This window comes from Sceloporus undulatus, chromosome 5, assembly GCF_019175285.1.
Source record: "Sceloporus undulatus isolate JIND9_A2432 ecotype Alabama chromosome 5, SceUnd_v1.1, whole genome shotgun sequence".
Lineage (NCBI taxonomy): Eukaryota > Metazoa > Chordata > Lepidosauria > Squamata > Phrynosomatidae > Sceloporus > Sceloporus undulatus.
This window is the reverse complement of record NC_056526.1, coordinates 55182338-55204303: the sequence shown is the minus strand read 5'-3', so window position 1 is coordinate 55204303 and position 21966 is coordinate 55182338. Positions and strand designations below refer to the sequence as shown.

General features: G+C 38.7%; 1 protein-coding gene across 1 annotated transcript in view; it reads left to right on the top strand.

Moving 5' to 3' along the window:
* TRHDE (thyrotropin releasing hormone degrading enzyme) overlaps positions 1–21966 on the top strand; it is a 332065-nt gene that overhangs the window by 303226 nt on the left and 6873 nt on the right. The window contains exons 14-17 of the mRNA XM_042470783.1: positions 2478–2575; positions 3058–3165; positions 20120–20287; positions 21028–21168. Coding sequence (XP_042326717.1) covers positions 2478–2575; positions 3058–3165; positions 20120–20287; positions 21028–21168 — 515 coding nt within the window. The remainder of the gene's footprint in view (positions 1–2477; positions 2576–3057; positions 3166–20119; positions 20288–21027; positions 21169–21966) is intronic.

Below are 21966 nucleotides of genomic sequence, written 5' to 3'. Positions count from 1 at the left end.
AACAAAGGAAAATATTCAGGGGCTTATCTGTAGATTTTGGCCTTTCTCTCTCTTAAAGACACTATCATGCAGAGTAAAATAAAGTGATGTGCTGGAGGAGGCAAGGAGTATATTAATGCTTTCACTCAGTTCCTTCATTTCCTTCATTTCCTTTGTCCTTCTAATGATTGCTGATAGACACTGAATTCTATGAGGAGTAAGCCTCCTTCCCTGTCATATTACACTGAATTAAATGGAAAATTGGGTTGCCAGCTTGCCGTTGCCTATGTAGAAGAATTATTATAATATATGCCTTGCTGACTTCTGTTTAGTCCGACTGCTATTACAAAAAAATAAAATAAAAAAATAGTAAATAAGAATAGTAAAAAATATTGTTGGATGGTTCTCTTAATTATACAGAAGCTGTCAGTAAAGATATAATAAATACTTATCTGCCACAGGAAAGCATACTATGTATTTCCTTTCATCTTGTCATAACATGAAGCTGAAGATGTTGCCATGTAAATAATGTTATTCACTCTTATATTGTGCTAATATAATGAGAACTACATTTTTAAAGTTGTATTTAAATTTTGCCTAAAAACAAGGGAACCTAGCAGTGAGGAAATTATGATATGAGGAGAATGACAGAGGCATTCTTTATAACATGACATGCAAAATAAAGAATCCTTTCATGGAAGGGTCAAACCTGGAAGACTTGTTATACTCTTTTTCCCTTTAAAAATGGCAAACTCTAAAAAGACATTGAAATAGAGATCTCATTAAATTGTCCTGTCTTGATATGCAGCTCACATTATTCAATATTATTACTTCAATTGGCTGTCCCTGTGTAATGATCATGCCATATCTGTGCATATAAAGACAGCCAAGCCTATCAATTTCATCTCTGTGTGTGGCCTAAATGTGTCACTCATAAATGTTTAACGATGGCCATTATTCAAAGATGCATTTTTAAGTCAAGAGTAGCCTGCCAGAGTAAATACTAGGCTGTCTGAACACCGGCAGCTTTTTATACTTGTGTCAAATGTCCATTATAGAATTTAATATGCAAGCAGAGAGCCACCTAACATTAAGCACTTTTAAGTCCTATTGTTTCAGAAAGGTATTTTAAGCTCTACAGTTTTTACTCTGTCCCATGGAGATGAATGGCACCTAAAAGTGCTTAATCTTACTTGTACCCCTCACCCAGCTATGAACCCTGAGTTCCTTTCTGTAGGCAGGAATATTGCATGAGTGGTATTGTGGAGTTCACTTTGTATTCAGTGCTTTCTTCTGGGGCTCACTGAAAAACTTCTCTCGAGGGTTAGGGGTTCATTTAAGTGCCAGAGGTCTGCTAAGGAATAGGGCTATATATTTTTTTCTAATTTTCTTCTCAAACTAGCAAGTAAACTTAGGGGAGAAACAGACCAGCTGTAAAAGCCTCCGTCTGTGCGGCTTAGTAGCATGGCGTTTATACAGCACATGCTCCCACACCGCCAGGAAGCCTCCTGAAAGTCAAGTAGCCTCCCAGACATGAGTGGCTTCAAGACACTGTAGTGGCATGGCATTTACAGACTGCAGCATCTGGAAGCTGGCTTTAAGCTGTGGCAGGGTGGGAAAAACCACCCGTTCCCTGGCCAAAAAAGGAGTGGATTTTTTCCACTCTTTTTTCGCCCAGGGAAAAGGTGGATTGGGACCATGGCATATGTTTGCCATGGCCCCAGTTTGTCTTTGTAAGGAGCAGCTTCAAGCCACCCCTTCTGCCAATCTGTTTCGCCCCTAGCTATTGTCTTCTTGCTATGAGTCAGTCTAGGAAAACATTTATGAAGACTTCACAATTTGAGACTTTCTATACAAAATATGCATGTGGTGTTTGAGGGTGGAGAAATGATTTCCTGCACAAAAAATATTTGAGTAGAAAATGCTGATTTCTGTTCAAAACAATCATGTTGAAATTTTGCATAGAATAAGTCCCAAAATGTGCAGATTCTTGTCAATTTCAGGATTCGTCTTGTCTAAGTTTCTCAATACTCAAGAAACACATTTTCATCCATATTTCAAATATTCTCAATATTCTTCCCATCCCTACTACTGTACAGAGAAAGGGATTCAGGTTCCAACTCAGACACCAGTTCTGTCAAACCAGTGGCACTGAGAGCAAGAAACTAAGGTGGTTCTGAAAAGAAAGAGAAGGTCCCCACAATCCTGAGCAGCATATATCAGTCCTTTCAGTTTCCACAGTGTTGGGTGGAAAACCACAACAATATTTTTGGCTTAGTAGGGGTGTATATATAGCATATACTGGATTAGCATCTTATACTACTTTGGGCTGACATACATGGCAACAGGGATTGGCTACTACTTATTAATAAATGCCATGGAAAACTCTTCCAGAATAGAATAATTTTGAAATGATATTTGAACTAGATGAAGTGTGTTTTTCTTTCTTTTTTAACTATGAGAATAATGCAAGGTGTTTTCTTTCCCCTCTTTTTCAGGAATATATTTTGAGACAAGTTGCTTCAATGTATCTCAAGCTTGGATGGCCAACAAATAATTTGGACAAATCCTTTGTTCAAGCTTCATACCAACATGAGTACTGTCACATTTTTTAAACTGCTACGAAGTAGTTGTAGAAAACAGAAAAACAAATAGTATGAATGTAAATAGTGCAGCCTCTCTGATATATTCTGATTGTTTGGAGCATGGGTTAATCAAGTTCTTTTTGTTACCTATATATGTAGCTCCCTCACTGAATTCATATTGGAATCTTGCGATTATAAAATGTTATCTACTTTTCGAATGGTTCCTTTTCTTTTATTATTTGAATTCTTGCTGCCTTTGTGAAGCCTAGAAGTATGTATGCCTGTAGCTGGCAGTGTTTGTAACAATCCAAATTTACTGTCTCAGCTGATTTGTCATTTTTTAAGATCTACTTGTAAAGCATTGCTAATATATTTACTTTTGCTAACTGTTAGTTTAGAACTTGTAAGCAATGATACATTTTCATCTGAGAATTTAAACATATTTATTAACATGATCCTAATGCTATTTTGCTATGTGTTTTGGGATACCCAGGGAGTTACGCCGTGAAGTGATCATGTTGGCTTGCAGCTTTGGTAACAAGCACTGCCACCAGCAGGCTGCAACTCTAATCTCAGATTGGATTTCCAGCAACAGAAACAGGTAAAGCATATGGCAGTGCACATGTCTCCTCCTCAAAAGAGCTGTGGCTGTTTCCTCTCTACACCCAATACATTGCACTAAGATAAAAAGTAAAGTTTTTTTAAAAAAAAAAACCCTAATGTTTAGTCAAATCCAGATGCATTTCACAAGCATTTATTATGTCTTTGAAAGGACAGAGTAGTATGTTTTAAAGGTCTCATAAATTACATGCTGATGTATAAGAGTGTAAAAAATAAAAATAAAACCCAGTCCATTCTGTTAGTACCAAGCATCCCAGGAATGCAGAAAATGACAAAGGTTTTCGGGAGGCAGAAAGTGGGTTCCTTACGTGACTCCCAACCATTTGGAGTTACTGGGTCAATTGCTCAATCTGTCCTCTTATAACTTTTACCAAATAAACTGTTGTCACCAACTACTTAAAAAGAGCAGAAGGGGTCTAATTTTATATCAGAGATGGGGGGGGGGGGGGGGAGCAGATTATACTTTTATATTCCTCCAGATTGCAAATAGGCTGCTCACACTACCCACCATGCCACCAATGCCAGGAAGAAAAATCCAGCATAGAAATGGCCAGTCTCCAAAGGCCTCCAGGTATTTAAACAACATTTTGAAGCTTACAGGTCATTGGAGGCCCAAAGTTGTGTTTCCAAAAAAAAAAAGAGTGGGAGGACCCACTAATAAGTGACATCCCAGAGGCTTTTGTCAGAGCAGTTGGCTACTATTGTATCAAAAAAGAGTGTGCATTGGGATGGGAGGAGATATGTAGTCTATGAGTGAATCTTTACCCACCTCTGCTTTGTATCATACTTCCACAGCATTGGTCTTCCAGATGTTTTGCGCTACGTATCACATGTGTACCAGGCAGTATGGCCAGTGGTCAGGATTGCTGAATGTAGTAGAGAAAAATGCAATGTAACAGGTTACTCTAAATGTTTGATTGTGTGCATCAAAAATAGCATGTGGCGTGAGAATACTATTTCTAGTATTAATCCAGATCAGAATACAGTTAGTTATATCAGTAAATTTTATTTATAGAACATAAAAATAACAGGTAATTATTTGATTAATAATAAGAAACAATAGCTCTATCTGATAATCTAACCATTCCTGTTCCCTCACCATCTTCACTTCCGTTTTCTAAGTGACTTATCAGCTGACATTTCTAATCTGTCACTGACTCTAAATCCATCCACTATCCCATCAAAGTTTCTGCTGTCATTCTTCCACTTATTCCTTCTGTTACCTTAAACAATTTTTTTCTTTCCAAAACACTATTAATTTTTTTTTCTGAAACAGCTCAGTACTCTCTCCACAAAAAATTATCCTTATTACTAATTGAGATATTAGTAAGGAGGTTGTAGAATCCTGGAGCTCATGAGTAGAAGGATGTACAATAGCTAATAGCTAAATGATACATGGCACAATGATGCATGCTTTTTTATATGATTGTAAATGCAATCTAATCATGATTGATTTTTCTTTATGACCAGTGTAAGCATTACCCCTTGGGTTGTCCCTTCAGGGGGCAAAAGCTTCCAAATACGTGGCTATTATCACTGTTATTATTACTACTACCAGCCCTATCATTGGCAAAACAGTCCAGTGTAGGGCAGAGATTAAGAGGCACTGTGCCATTACCAAAGATAAGAAGGAAGAGAGAAGAGAATGTATGTATGTAATCCCTTATTACTTATGCAGCAGGTATAGAAGCAACTTTGAGAATCTAAGTATAAATTTATTTTGGCCTCAATAGCATTCTGTGGAACCATTAGAAGGCTCTGTTCACTGTTAAGTGAAAACTAGCAAAGCCACTTAAAATAAATACATGCAGCTGTTTAAATCCATATTGTGAATTAAAGTGCTGTTTCAGAATTTAATCTCTAGTACTATACTATGGAAGTGATTGCTTTCAGGAAATTAAGATGTTTGCTGTGGCGCTTTCATGTGTGAAGAAGTACATTACTCACACTCCTTACTTATGACAGCATAGTGGATCAGCCTAGAAAATTAAAAGAATTACCATACGTTCTGCCTGAGCTTGAGAATCAGCCTTGTTAACCCTTTTAAACTTCACTATACATCAGTTTTGAAAGCAAATGTGCTTTAAAATTCATTATGATTTGTAGAGATTCTTCTGAAAATAGGTTCACTTAATCTTTATTGTAACTTACAAGGCTTAATAAAGAAAGATTTGGAAACAATGATGACAAAAATCTCATTGGTGACTTACTCTGTCATAACAGGACAGGAAGTAAGTACATTTTTGGATGGGGTATAAGAATGGATCCAGTTTCCTCAGCATCTACAATTGTTTATGGGGAGCACCAAGGTGCAGCGCCAACCCAAACAACCACTGATTGGTCAAGCAGATGGTCTGGGAGAGCTTCTTCATCTTGTTTTCTGGGTGGCAGTTATAACCTTCTCAGACCTGCATAAGAATTTTAGCAGAATCGTATGCATATTAGCATAAAATAGGATCTCAGGCAATATGCTATATGTTTTTTAAGTATGGTAAGGTGAGCTGAAGGTCTATTTTTTGTCACCTCAAGTATTCAAATGTTATTTCACTGTACATCTTCAAATTATTTATAACAGGACTTCAGGTGGCTATGGTAGTATTTGAATCTGGGTTTAATATGGATGAGCCAAGTTCTGTGGTAAAACCTGATATCATATCATTATCTTGGCCAGTTCCACTGTGATGTACTGACCCACATAGAAAAATTATTAAAATGTTGCTTACAACTGCATAAAGCCATTGTTGTGTAAATGTGGCTTCGGCAAAAGCCATGTAAATGAGATAATGACTGCATTCAAACCTTAAAGCAGACAAGAGGTCTCCAAACCTTTTGGACCGTGGAAAGCATTTGGAATTTTAAAAGCATTACAGATGCTTTCACAAAACGGCTGCCCTGTGGGCATCGCCAGACTTGAAACAGTGATTTCACAGAAGGGAAATGCATATCTTCCCCATATTCTTCCAGAATACACATACAGAGACTCAGAAAAAGAAATAGAAATGCACAATCCCCCCTCCAAAAAAGAGGGGGGGGTGATGGGAACATACACAAAGTGAAAAAACAGAATACAATTCCAGAAAAAGAATGAGACTGACCCAAAGTGAAAAAACATATGTAGTCACACAGACTGATAGCATGCAAATGATGAGAGAGCAGACATGCACACATTGAAGGCTAGAAAACCACACACCAATACCCCAAGAGATGTAGGGAAATACAAAACAGAAGGAGGGCCAGATCCAGAAAGAATAGTACAATGGCTCTATGTTGTCTCTTCCTTTCCCTTTAGATCATACTTTCTCTCACTCGCCCTCACCTCAGGTACCCTTCTCTATGTTAAACTAATAGACTACTGTACTAATAGATTTTGATCTGATTCAGTAGGACAAACAATTTTCTTGAATTCTTAAGGATCAGGTTTCTATTCACAAACAAATCTGATTCATGAAGAAACAGAACTGGTCACACAGCTACTTATATTATGATGGTAGCTTGTTTGCTTGTTTCCTTTGCTCCTAAAAATGACATTGTAATATAAACCCATGCTATAAAATAGATTTGCCAAATATATTAAAACTGTGCACAAAACAAAATTAAGCATCAAGTGAAGCTTTACAGATTCTTAGATAAATAAATGGTATAAATGGAGTACTGGAGAATTTTCCCAGAAAATTTAGTTACTTCCCTGTTCTAGTTATGCCATTAAGGATTACGTCACTTCAAACAAACCGTGGCTATATTATCTTTGTAAGTGTAAATGTAGTCATATATTATACTAATTTTAAAGACCCCAGGAAGAAGATAGCAACCAATGTGCTGAAATTAGTTAATTAACAGGCTATTGCAACAATGGAGTAGAATCTTACAGTGAAATCAATAAAGCTGTTTAAGTAGAAAGAAGAGTATGCTGAGTACAACTTAATCAAGAATTTAGTGTTGTGAAAGTAGACCCAAGGCATAGGTCCAATAGGATTAAGGATTAACATGGTAACAAGTAAATGAGGGTTTTATTGTCAAGGCACTTCCATTAAGAAGACAGTTATTTCCTCTGTTTTAGACAGTTGGATGAAACAAAGGCTTGCTTACTTGCTTACTTGAATGCTGTAAACTGTATATGTTATCTGTTAATTTAAGAACCTCACGACTGACTTAAAAGTAATTTAACCATATAACCATATTTTAACATAAAACACTTAGGCTAGAAACGTAACCTTAATGTTCCAAATATAGATTGCTACTTTGATCATTTCAGCATCAGTGAGGCACAAGCAAAATCCAAAAAGAGATAGAGATACTTCAGAGTTTTCTATAAAACACGAGAAATCTGATCATGGCTGAAGAAAATATCTATACTATATGATATTAAGGACAGTGATAAAAGCATAAAGTTACTAGAAGCATAATGTCTAGGGAAACAATGCAAGCATAAAAGAATAATGCAAGTATAGAAAAGCTTTTAACTTTAAAATCAAAAAGGCCAATGCTTTTTTCCTTAGCACTGAAATATCACACCTGTTCATAGCAAATGAGGTGCTGGTGAGTGCTGACAGAATGCAGACAAAACAGAGCCAATCAGAAAGAACAGCAACGGGTGGGTGTTCAGATACCTGCCCATTAATGTGCTGTGGAGAAACTCCATTGGAAACAGCCAGTCTTTTTAGACCAGTTTGAGGGCCTTGCCTGGGATTGGACTGGATCCACCATTTCCATATCTGGTCTGCCTGATTGCATCTTAGGGTTAATGGCATGAGTCATCCAGATAGTACAATGCCAGGCCGAAGGAAAACACAGGCCTTCTGGCCCATGCGGATGGGGCCTTGGTGTTATCTATCTGGATTATGTTACAAAAACAACCATCCCTAACATGGTGGCCTCCAGACGTCATTACTGCCAGCCAGGATGGCCAGTCCATATCGGATAGAGATCACTGAGAGATGTAGTTCAACACATCTGGGGAGCACTAGGTTATAAAAGGCTGCTGTATTAAAATATCCTAGCCTTTGACTAACAAAATGGGGAATATTGTATTTGGTTAATTTTATAACAATTAAGAACTGTATAAATGAAAGAAAAATGGTAATTGGATGAGGATGGTGCTAATTTCTTCAAAGAGAAGCCAAAGCCAAGCCTTCCTTCTATCGAAAATTATAGTGCATTTTATTATTAAACATCATTAAACCTTCATTTTTTTTATTTTATTCACAACACCATTAAATCTTCATAAGGATGTATTGGTGATGCATTTATGGTAGAATGCCAGATTTTGTCCATTTGTTAATTATCTGATGCAAAAACTCACCCAGCTCATATGCAGTTCTGCCTTCACTGAAGTGTCCTGGGAGGCTTTATGGTCGTGTTGTATCATTTCAGGTACTGATAACCAAGTTAGTTCTTTCATGTTGTTCATTGCTGTCTGTTTTGCCACCATAATTCCTTTGGTTCCTCAGAATTCAACAGCATGAACAATAAATTATAATGTTCATTATCACCATAGAGATGAAAGATTATAGCCTGAAAATATTGCTAATAAAAAGGACAGATTTAAAGATATATTACCATTTCTTTCAGAGAAGTTTTAGCAATATATTAATAGGAGAGATCTACTCCACTTTTAACAAGTGGAGCTTGTATAGCTACAAGTATTGATGTTTTTTAGCCTAATAAATAAGGCTGCAGACTGAAACAGTATATTTGTTTAACTGTTCTTTCAAATAAAGTGTTGTATTGTATTAAAAGGTGCATTTACAACTGTTTTATCTATCCATACACATGTTAAGGGCAAGGTGTGAACTATTTTTAATGGGCATTTTGGTACTGCTATCAAATATCCTTAGCTTTTATCTCCCACTGAATTTGACCAACCTAAATTGTGTTGATAAGGACAGTAGGAGCTGGATTTCTGATGTGATAAAAAGTGATACTCTGCAACAAACTTATAACTGACTGCTAGACACTCACTGTGTAGTCACATATTTTGCTTTGAGATGGAGGGAGTGTCCATTATTGATGCAGTAAACTGGTTCAGCCATAGCATTATTCGCCTTATCCAGGGTGGGGGAAGGGTCTGGAATGGATCCCCCATGTAAGGCAAGGGTCCACTGTATATGGCTATTCAGTTTCCCCAGAAGAGTAGAATAATAAAATAAATATACTGAATCTATATTAACTGTTAAAATAATTGCAATCTCTTTTATGATATTAGTTGCTTTTGCACTCTCTCTTTTCTCTAGAATAGTTTACCTTTTTTCATTCTTGTTTTATGGAGAACCAGATGACAACATTGCCCAAACATTGCACTCCAGTGTTTGTTTTATGGTCCTTCTTCCATGTTTTCCATGTGTTTTCTAAATTTCAAATGTAGTACCAAACTATTTTTTTTAAAAAAATAAAGCAGATAAATAAAAAACTAATGATATTTGAAGGCAGGTACTCTACTTTTGATTTAAAGTTTCAAAGTTTTTTTAGCATCTCTTCTTTTTGATAGTAGCATTAGTAATGAATAACCTGTTTGTGCCCCCAATAGCCTCTCTTGAATGCTCATTATTCTGAGTTTCTGCTCCTACAGAAGTCTATCTTTAATTTCTTATTATTTTTAATATTATTGTTTCTTTTTTCATTTTTAAAATGTGAAGTACCACTATTTGGCTGTAAATGAGAGTAATTTAATAATTCTGTTCTCTTATGGAAACAGAACTGAAAACAAGAGGCATCTGAGATATCACTGTTATCTTAAGCAGAACAGTGGGGGACAGTGAGCCTTAGAGATGTCTCATCCATAGGGTCACCATGGATTGTGATTGACTCCAGGGTGGTTAACAACAACAACAAATCAACAAATGTTCAGTAAAAGCAGTAAAACAAGCTGTAGCTACAAGTCTGGACCATATTTCTTGAAATGCATAAAAATTACATTGTCATAAATGTTGCCTTTTGATGTGGACTATTGAGCTGTAATAACATTGGGAGGATTGTCTGCATCTTTACATCAGTCAACCTGTACTTTTTTTTTAAACTTTGAGTTAATGCTTAGTGACACACAAGGAAAATGCACTAATTCTTCACAGGGACATTTTGTGAAAATTACAAAAACAAAACAAAAAACATCAAAGCACTCGGTGCCTTGGCCTGGTGCTAGAGGCAAGATGTCTCTTGCACGTGGGAGGTTGTTTTGATATGCCAAGATGGCCTCAGCCAAACTGTAGCCAGTATTACAATTTTTATCACATTGCTAGTTCCAGTAAACCAGAAATTGTGTATGTTTTGCATACAAAGACAGCACACTGCAGCAGGTAATAAAAGATTCATGGGCGGGTTAGAAACGGCCCTCAAGGGGCCGTTTTCCCGCCGCCGCCATTCGCTGCATAGGGAAGCCCCAGCTGCCAGACCGCGAGGCTTCCCCACGCAGCAAAAAAGGTTCTTAGAAAGTAGTGTAGGAAGGACTGGATAATCATAGATTAACTTGATTCAAAATTAGTAAAAGCTTGCCCCCTGACGTTTAAAAGGGGTTAAGGAAACATATTCCACAGGGTGCAGAGAGAGGAGAATGAACATAGTAAAAGTAGTATTGAAAATGGTTTCTTAAGAAGGAGAAGTTCATATATCCAAGTTGCAAAATAACTATGAGCCCGTACAGACAGGCCAAAATAAAGCTGCTTCTGGTCACTTTGGAGGTATGCTGTTTAAATGATGCACATGTCCTAAGAGACCAGAAGCCATACCAAAGCCACGCCCCAGTGCTAAGGACTGGAACACAGCTTTGGCACAGTTTCTGGCCTCTTAAAATGTGTGTGTCATTTAAACAGCATACCTCCAAGTGACCCGAAGCAGCCTTATTTTGGCCTGTCTGTATGGGCCCCATCATACCATGTAAAATAGTAATTATTGCATACAAAGTTTTGGGAAAAGTTAATTCTTATTATGAGAGCATTATAGAAATCCATTCTGTAATTACAGACATCTGGAAAAATAAACCTTGGCTAAATTGTTGGAACTGAAAGAAGATTTTTTGATTAATTTCCTTTCTTAAATGTTTCCTTGAATGGTTTGAAACAGGTCAGTAAATCAAAGAACTGCCAAAGCTGCATCCAATTACATTTTAAGAAATTAGAACACCATTTGCCTGGAAGATAAATAATTAAAGGCATATTTTATAAATGTATTTCCATTTGTTAGAACTAAGTTTAAACAAGAACAAGCATGTACTAATTAATTATAACTTAAAAGATTATTCTTAACTCTTTGTAAAGCTCTATTATTAATCATTGGAAAATAGATTTCTCTAAAAAGGCACAGCATGATTTTAATTATTTTTTTTCTCTTTAATTTTTAACATTTTCATGAAGTGTTTAATTTTTAATCACCACATATTTTATCCTCGCCACGTCTCTTAAGCAAGATAAATAAGGTTGAATGAATCACAACAGTATTCAGATAAAAGTAATCTGAACTGATGCTTTCAAAAGTTAATGCTTTCACACTCTCCATAGCATTCATTGTAGATTTTGTTTTTTTAAACAACAAAACAGTACAGGCTAGATAGCCCTAAAGGGGTTTAATATAGCAAACAATTATCTTCATCAATATGAATGCTTAAACAACACTAATAGGGCAATCCTGTACATATTTATATAGATGTAAGCCCAAATCAATTGAATGGGGCTTATTGTGAGGTAAATGGGCATAGACTGGGAAGAATGATCTTAATCTCCTCAAATGGCTTTCTAAGGATGTTTAGGATGTGGATGCGGTCTCCTTCTATGGATTAGAGCTCTGCAACCAGAGAAGGGAATGACTATAGCAGTGAGCTGAGTGGCTCTGTCTTCCTGGAAAGCTCTGTGGGTTAAAAATGGCACAAGTGGCAGGTCCTGAAATAAAGCATTGTGAGTTAGGTGTGGATCAGATCCATTTTTGGATATTCTCATAGAATCATAGAGCTGGAAGAGACCGCAAGGACTATCCAGTCCAACCCCGTGCCATGCAGGAAATCTCAATAAAAGCATCCCTGACAGATGGCCATCCGTAGACCCCCTGATTCGAAGTAATTATCGGTCTCTTTCCCTGCTGCCTTTTTTGGGGAAGGTAATCGAGAGGGCAGTTGCCTTTCAACTTCAGTCGGTCTTGGATGAAACAGATTTTCTAGACCCATTTCAAACTGGCTTCCGGGTGGGCTATGGAGTTGAGACTGCCATGGTCGCCCTGGTTGATGATCTCCGTCTGGGCATGGACAGGGGTAGCGTGTCCCTGTTAGTGCTCTTAGACATCTCAGCGGCTTTCGATACCATTGACCATGGTATCCTTCTGGAACGCCTGAGAGAGTTGGGAATTGGTGGCACTGCGCTCCAGTGGTTCCGTTCCTACCTCTCGGGCAGATTCCAGATGGTGCAGCTGGGGGACGTGTGCTCCGATAAGAGGGCACTTACATCTGGTGTCCCTCAAGGAGCCATTCTGTCCCCCATGCTATTCAACATTTACATGAAACCGCTGGGAGAGATTATCCGGAGACATGGGGCGCGGTGTTATCAGTACGCTGATGACACCCAAATATGTTTCTCTGTGTCTCCGACTGATGCAGTGACCAGGGATGGCATCTCTGTTCTAGACACCTGTCTGGAGTCAGTAATGGGCTGGATGAGGGAAAACAGACTCAGCTTGAATCCAGAGAAAACGGAAGTACTCGTGATAGGTTCCCCGGGCCTGGGGATGGAGATTTGTCCACCTGTCTTGAATGGGGTCACGCTTCCCCTGAAGGACTCAGTTCGCAGTCTGGGGGTGCTTCTGAACTCGTCGCTCCACCTTATATCTCAGGTGGATGCGACAGTCAGGAGTACCTGTTATCAGCTTCGGCTGATACGCCAGCTGCGACCCTACCTGGGCCGGGGGGACCTTGAAACGGTGGTACATGCTCTGGTGACCTCTCGGTTGGATTTCTGTAACACGCTCTATATGGGGCAACCCTTGTACCAAACCCGGAAGCTTCAATTGGTGCAGAATATGGCAGCGAGGTTGGTCACTGGATGTTCCAGGACCGGCCATATAATGCCTGTCTTATACGATCTGCATTGGCTGCCCATTCACTTCCGGGCGCAATACAAGGTATTAGTTATTACCTATAAAGCCCTAAATGGCTTGGGCCCAGGGTACTTGAAGGACCGCCTCTCCCCATATAATCCGCCCTGTGCTCTCAGGTTAGCCGGGAAGCAACTCTTGAGGGTTCCTGACACGAGATATTCCGTGACTGCACAGAGGGCGTTTTCTAGCTCTGCCCCGCAGCTTTGGAACTCTCTTCCTGGTGAGCTCCACTCGGTTACCTCCCTTGACCTGTTCAGGAAGAAGTTAAAAACTTTCCTCTTCCAACAGGCTTTCCCCCAGATGTTATGAGATTTGCTCTCTCCCTGTTGCACCAGCACTTTATGCTAGTTTGTTCGGTTTTATCTTGTACATTTTTACTCTGTTTTTAATTAATCTGATGTATTGTTGTGGTTTTTATATGAATACTGTTTGTAAATTTTACATTGTGTAGTACTCTGTTGTAACACGCTTTGACCTACCAGGAAAAGCAGGCTATAAATAAACAGATTATTATTATTATTATTATTATTATTATTATTATTATTATTATTATTATTATCCAACCTCTGTTTAAAGACCTCCAAAGAAGGAGACTCCACCACACTCTGAGGAAGTGTGTTCCACTGTTGAACAGCCCTTACTGTCAGGAAGTTCCTCCTAATATTGAGGTGGAATCTCTTTTCCGGTATCTTGCATCCATTGCTCCAGGTCGTAGTCTCTGGAGCAGCAGAAAACAAGCTTGCTCCCTTCTCAATATGACATCCCTTCAAGTATTTAAACAGGGCTATCATATCACCTTCTCCTCTCCAGGCTAAACATCCCCAGCTCCATAAGTCTTTCCTCATAGGGCATGGTTGCCAGACCCTTCAGCATTTCATTGGACACATTCCAGTTTCTCAACATCCTTTTTAAATTGTGGTGCCCAGAACTGGACACAATATTCCAGGTGGGGCCTGACCAGAGCAGAATAGAGTGGCACTATTACTTCCCTTGATTTAGACACTATACTTCTATTGATGCAGCCTAAAATCGCATTGGCCTTGTTAGCTGCCACGTCGTACTGTTGACTCATGTTCAATTTGTGGTCTACTTGGACTCCCAGATCCCTTTCACATGTTGTCTCCTTAAGCCAGGTGTCCCCCATCCTATATCTGTGCATTTCATTTTTCCACCCTAAGTGCAGTACCTTACATTTCTCTATGTTGAAATTCATTTTGTTAGCTTTGGGCCAACTTTCTAATCTATTAAAGACATTTTGAATTTTGATCTTGTCCCCAGGGGTATTAGCTCCTCCTCCTAATTTGGTGTCATCTGCAAATTTGATAAGTATGCCCCCAATTTTGTCATCCAAGTCAATATTATTATTATTATTATTATTATTATTATTATTATTGATAAAGATAGCACTGGACCCAGGACAGAACCCTGTGGGACCCCACTGGTCACTTCTCTCCAGGATGAAAAGGAGCCATTGTTGAGGACCCTTTGCATTCGGTCGGTCAACCAATTACAAATCCACGTAACAGTTGCCTTGTCTAGCCCATATTTCACAAGCTTGTTTGCAAGAATGTCATGGGGAACCATGTTAAAAGCCTTACTGAAATCAAGATATACTATATCCACAGCATTTCCTTCATCTACCAAGCTGGTAATTTTATATATATATAAAAGAGATTAGATTTGTCTGGCAAGACTTGTTTCTCTGGAACCCATGTTGACTTTTTGTGATTAAGGAATTGCTTCTACATGTTCACAGACTCTCTGTTTAATGATCTGCTCCAGAATCTTTCCTGGTATTGATGTCAGACTAACTGGACGATAATTGTTGGGATCCTCTTTTTTCCCCTTTTTGAAGATGGGGACAAGGTTTGCCCTCCTCCAGCCTGTTGGGACTTCTCCTGTGCTCCAGTTCTCAAAGATTATTGCCAATGGCTCCAATATTACATTTGTCAGTTCTTTTAATACCCTTGGATATAGTTCATCTGGTCCTGGAGACTTACATTCACTGTGATTAACCAGGTATTCCTGTACTATCTCTTTGCTTATTCTATGCCGAAATTTCCCCATTCTGTCCTCTGCTCCATTATCCTCAGGTTGAGCACCCTTTTCCTTTTCTGAGAACACTGAGGCAAAGAAGGTGTTGAGTAATTCTGCCTTTTCTCTGTCTTCTGTTAGCATTTTGCCATCTTCTCCACGCAGTGGCCCTAACCCTTTCCTTTTTCTTCCTTTTGCTGTGGACATACCCAAATAAGCCCTTTTTGTTGTTCTTAACCTCTCTAGCAAGCCTGAGTTCATTCTGTGCTTTAGCTTTTCTGATTTTACCCCTACATAGGCTCGCTGTTTCAATTCGTCTTTGGTGATTTCCTCATTTTTCCATTTCTTATACATGTTCCATTTAAAACTTAGCTCAGTTGAAAATTCCTTCATCATCCATCCTGGTTTCTTGAGACATCTTCCATTTTTCTTCCCCATTGGAACTGTTTGCAATTGTGCCTTTGCTATCTCCCTTTTGAGAAATTCCCATCTGTCTTGAACCCCCTTCTCTTTTAGTATTCCTGACCATGGGATCACCCCAGTATTTCTCTTAAGTTTACTAAAATCAGCTTTCCTAAAGTCTAGAGTGCATGTCTGACTATGCCTGGCTTCTCCTTTCCATTGTATTACAAACTCCAGGAGTACGTGATCACTCCCACCTAAGTATCCCACCACTTGCACTCCATTAACTAGGTCATCCTTGTTGGTAGGATCAGATACAAAATAGCTTATCCCCTTGTTGCCTCTGCCACCTTTTGGACAATGAAATTGTCTCCAAGACAAGTGAGAAATTTGCTAGACCTTGACGATTTTCCTGAGTTTTGACTTCCAGCAAATATCAGGATAGTTGAAGTCACCCATCACTACTACATCTCTCCTTTCTGAGTCATCTGTTCTAGAGAAACATCATCCAATTCCTCAGTCTGACTTGGGGGTCTGTAATAGACTCCCACAATAACATCCCTGTTGTTTCCTTCCCCTTTAATTTTTATCCAGATGCTCTCCACCTGGCTTCCAGGATTGATGTCCTGGATTTCTTCACTGGTGTAAATGTCCTTGACATATAATGCTGTTCCTCCTCCTTTCCTGTTTGGTGGAGGAATAGCATTATATGTCAGGGACATTTCTGGAGCCATTGTCTCTTAAGAAAAGCCCAGATTAGATCTCTCAGCTAGTGCAGCTAATGCCTCATTCCCATTTACCCATTGATTTCAGCGGGGAAGAATTTTTTTTTTTAATATGCTGAGTTTGAAAACCTATCAAAGCTTCCTCTCCAAGCCTCTCCACCCTGGCTGGCAGGGTTGTGAAAGTGGCAGAAGATCTTCTACTTCATTCCCACTGTAATTTGTATTGTACTGTATCTTAAGTGCTTTGGTTTGTCCTAGTTATTTCCTCCCTTTTAAGAGTTTTTATGTAATGCAGGAGAGTGCACTTGATACATTTTGAAGTATATTTGAAACTGATCTGAAACGGTTTTATAGGTGTAGCGCTACAAGTGATTCAGGAATCAAAATAAGACAGGATATAGGTTACTGACATATGATCAGTGCCAATTTGTATTCTTAGTCAAAGCTACAAATGACTCAGATATTGTTAACACTCTTGCTACTCAAACAATCACACTTATGCTAAATGAGAAATTGTCACTGAGAAAAGGATGCTAGAGATGACAAAGTGGTTAATTTTTCATAAAGATAAACTTTGGAAGCAAGAGATAAGTTGCTTCTTCTTATTGCAGGAAGTGATGCATCTTTTTTTAGATGCTGTACTGTTATGCTTGTATCCTTCTGATTATATCCAAATATGAAGTGGCCAATATGAATCTCAGGGTACTCAAAGCTAATGAGACAATTCTCCTGAAAAGAATTGCAGATTTATTTCCAGATGCCTTCTTGTCCCTTGGAGGCTCTACTGGCATAAAGCCCTACTAATCAGAAAAAAACAACCATTGAACATTACCTCAGTGATTAAATGATTAAAAGATGGGCTCAGTAACTTTAAATAAAAATATAGCCCGAATGTAAAATGTACATATACATTTTATACTAACAAGCAAGTATTTGAAATCAGTGCTGTAATTTCTTACAGCAGATTTCAAATAGATGTATTATAAATAATTTTGCCATTTTTTGTAAAAACCTCAAATCAAGGATCTTCTGAAAAGAAGTGCTATATTATTATTTCATTTATTGTTATTTTATTTGTTTATATCTTGCCTTTTCACCAATAATTGGACTCAAGGCAGTTTGCAGATCATTAAAACCAATACAGATTAAAATTTTACAAAAATATTAAGTAGTATATATGTAATTTAAAACCGTTTAAACGATCTTTAGAAATAAAACCATTTAAAATTCATTAAAATGTAATATGAAAGATATATAAAACAGCACAGCATCCCATTAACATCTGGTTAGAGTTTACTCCTGAAATGGTATAGGAACATTCTTTCATTCCTGTGGATGGAGAGCAAGAAGGGAGATGTATCTCCAACCCCCTTATACTGATATAGGGAAGAGGTATTAAAGTAATTGACTACACCCATCCTTCTTTGATTTTTCTGGGCATACTCTTGCAGTAAAATTTATCCTAATATTTAGATAGAATTTCTTTTCTTGTAATTTGAATCCACTGGTTCTAATCTCTGGACCTGCAGAAAACAAGTTTTCTCCATCTGCTACATGACACCCCTTTACCAGTTTAGATAACTACCTTGTCACCTCTCAGTCTTATCCAAGCTAAATATGTCCAGCTCCCTAAGTTGTTCCTCATAAGGCTTGGTTTCCAAACTGTTCATCAAATTGGTCAGCCTTCTCTGGACATATTCCACCTTGATGATATCCTTCTTGAACTGTAGTACCCAGACCAGGTGAGGTCTGACCACAGCCAAATAGAATGGCCCTACTGCTTCTCTTAATTTGGACACTGCATCTGATGTGGCCCAGAATTGCATTGGCTTTTTTGACCACCACATCACACTGTTAACTCATGCTTCGCTTGGTCCACTAAGACCCCCTAGATCCTTTTCACACATACTGATTTCAAGCCAGGTGTTACCCACCCAATATTTGTGCATTTCATTTTTTCCTGCCTGGGAGATGTAATAATTAATGTAATAAACTATGCTGTTTGGTTCCTTTTAAGTTGAAGCTCCATGAAAAAATACTTGTAACACCTAATCTGGTTCAAACAGTGGCAAGGATGACCCCACCACATCCTCTTGATATTATTATTATTATTATTATTATTATTATTATTATTATTATTATTAAACTTTATATAGCGCTGTACATTTACACAGCACTGTACATACAATATTTTTAATTAGACGGTTCTCTGACACAGTGCCAGAGCTTCTTTCTTCTGTGCTGGTGTTCGAGGAAGAGAATGGAAAAATGGGTGGACCTTAAGTCTTAAGACCACATAGCCTTGTTAGCCATTTGTGGTCTGATTCAGTTTTCCCTGACAGTCTTTAGGATGGGAGACAATAAAGTTTAGAGTTCTGCTGTGGAATATAGAATATCTAACACTGCAATAGCCCTAGTCCCTTTTTTTGTCACCCTCCTTGGAGTATATCACATGAGGCTTTTTGGAGCTAGATCCAGGGTGACTCCTGGTTCATCTATGCAAATTCATGTCATAATGTGAATGTTTTATCACACCTAGTTGCCCTTCCGAATTGAGGGGGAATCAAATCCAAGGCAGGTCTCGTGATGTGGATTCATGCAAAGCGGAGAGAGTGCAAATTGTGTTACCACATCGGTGCATACCATGCAGATTCAGCTATTCGAATTGAGACCCTTGCGCATGCTCAGTGGGGCTCTGGACGTTGTCCTCCTTCCCTGCCCCCTCCTTAGCTGTCATCCTTCATCAGAATGAAGGAGAAGTCAGAGGATGATGGGATAGGTCACAGGGGGTCACTGAAGCCAGGATTCAGATGCAGGTGAAGGCAGGGGATGATGGGATAGGTTGTAGGGGGTCACTGGGGGCCAGGATTCGGATGCAGGAGAAGGCAAGGGATGATGGAATAGGTCGCAGGAGGTCACTGGGGCCAGGATTCGGATGCAGGAGAAGGCAAGGGATGATGGAATAGGTCGCAGGAGGTCACTGGGGCCAGGATTCGGATGCAGGAGAAGGCAGGGGATGATGGGATAGGTTGCAGGGTGGCAGAGAGGACGAGATGGCATGAAGGAGGAGGGGGGATGAAGGAGCAAGGACGCAAGGGCCAAGGGGGGTGACATCGGAGTGATCTTCCACACCAGACCAATTCAAAGTGAAATCGAAGTGAGCTTGAAAGCAAATTCTGTGAATTCACTTTCCCCCCCGATTTTACCAAAATGAGGGATCACTTTGGAATCACTGAGGAAGCGCCATGGAAGGAGCGCCCATAGAAAGAATTCTCATCTGATAACACATTCACATTATAACGTGAATTTGCATTGTGGACCCGCAGTCACCCCGGATCTGAGCTCCAAAAAGCCCTGTGTGATATACTCCCTTCTTTACCCAAAGCAATCATTTAACCACAAAAAGACAAACTACAGAAAATATCCATACGTTTTTATTTTCCAACTAATACAGAGGAGAAGAAAGTTTCTTCAGAGACAAATAATAGGGCTAAAGGTCCCTTCCACACTGAGTCCATGCTTGTAGCCATTTTTAAATGCTTTTTTAAAAAATAGAATTCCTAAACACCATACTGGTTGACCCAGGTCCATTTCTGTCACCTCCAAGAAAAAGACAAAGAAACATAATGTTATCTTACATGTTGTTGGAACATTATGATTATGATTAATGTGATGATGATTTTTTTAAAATATATCTTTTTAAAGAATACCATTAAATGTAAGAGACATCGTCTACTGCACAGGAGTTTCTCTGATGGATGAGGATGTCTGGGAGTTCATCTGGATGAAATTCCACTCTACTACAGCAGTCTCAGAGAAGAAAATACTGCTAGAAGCTTTAACATGTAGTGATGACAGAAATTTGTTAAACAGGTGTGCTAATTTAGTTGATACTTCAATTTTTTTTCTTATTGTATCAATGGTAATAGTATCTCATCTTCCATAAACATGTTTTCTCACATGGAAGCATATTTACTGACAACAGAAGTAATATTTTCAGATCTCTTTATTTCCAGCTCTCTAAAAATATCAGCTGCAGGAAAGCAAAGAAATCTTGCAGTACAATCTGTTGCATTTAGACCCAGTCTAAATAGCTTACAGTTGTAAACTGCTTAGAGACTGTTTAAGTGGTATGAAGGGGTATATAAATGAAGTTGCTATTGCTATAGTCTATGAAAGCTCTCAGTCTCAAAGGTACATACTGCTACAGACTAACTAAACTATCTGTTGAATACTGCAGCTACATAAATATTTGTGCTGATAGAATTTCCTTCAAACCATGTGTTTCAGTTTCACTTCAAAATTATTTTGCATTTAAATGTTCGGATAGCATGGCCTCATGGTAGGATTTAAGATGAAATAAAAAATGAAGCAATTCACTATCAGCTCTTTACCAAATAATCTGTCATACATAGGTCAGCAGTGGGTGTAACAGTTTTTCTGACTCAAAATATAGCTAGTTTTCTGGACTTCACAAGCACTTACAGAAAGCTCTTTCAGTAACCATATAGTAATCTCTGGCCTATTGTGAGAGCCCCAAGATGTCAAACAGCATGATACTGAGATATGTATGTTTGTGGCAACTAAATATTTTCCTTTTCCTGTTATTCAAGGCTTCTTAACCTGTCTCTCAATTCAGAAGTTGTTCTGGATCAGGATGCAATTGATGTCATAATCCACGTAGCTAGAAATCCACATGGAAGAGATCTTGCTTGGAAGTTTTTTAGAGAAAAATGGAAAATATTGAATGCAAGGTAAAGAAATTAATGTTGATTCAATTTTTAATGTTGCACAGTTCATATTTATTTCCTGTTTATTTCATCACTTTCTGTTTACTTCATTCTTTGCATAGCTATATATACTTAGCTACACATAAAAATTGTGATAACTATGTTAGCAGTGAATTTCTTTATTCTTTCATAGATGTGACTGCACAACACAGTTGGCCCTAAGTATCCGCAGACTTGCTATCCATGGATTCAAGTATCTGTAGACGGCAAGCCCACATTGTCCTCAATGGCAACACACACATGTGGCCACACTGTCATTAGGGACAGCCCCCATTGTCTCCAATGGCAGGGCATGCATGTGGCTGTACCACCTTTAGGGACAAGGAGTCCTGTTATCCCTAATGGCAGTATAGCCATGTGCATGCACAATTGGGAACAATGAGGGCTGTCCCTAGTGGCAGCGCAGCTACATACATGCACCACCATTGAATCTCATTGTCCCTAATGGTGGTGCAGCCACATGCACTCTCCACCATTGGAGACAACAGAACTTGAGCACCTCTGGATTTTTGTATCCATGGTGGGTGGGGGTTGGAACAGATCCCCCATGGATACTGAGGGCTGACTGTAATTTGTTTCTTTAATCTTATAAATGTTAGTGCTGTATAATAATAGTACACATACACACACACACACACACACACACACACACACACATCATGTGATGCAATGTTGATTGCTGAATTTGCCAGGTATAGAGGAGACTCAATGCCTGAGTGAAGGATTGTTGTTTGGTATTTGTTGGTATTTGAGGTTTAGTTA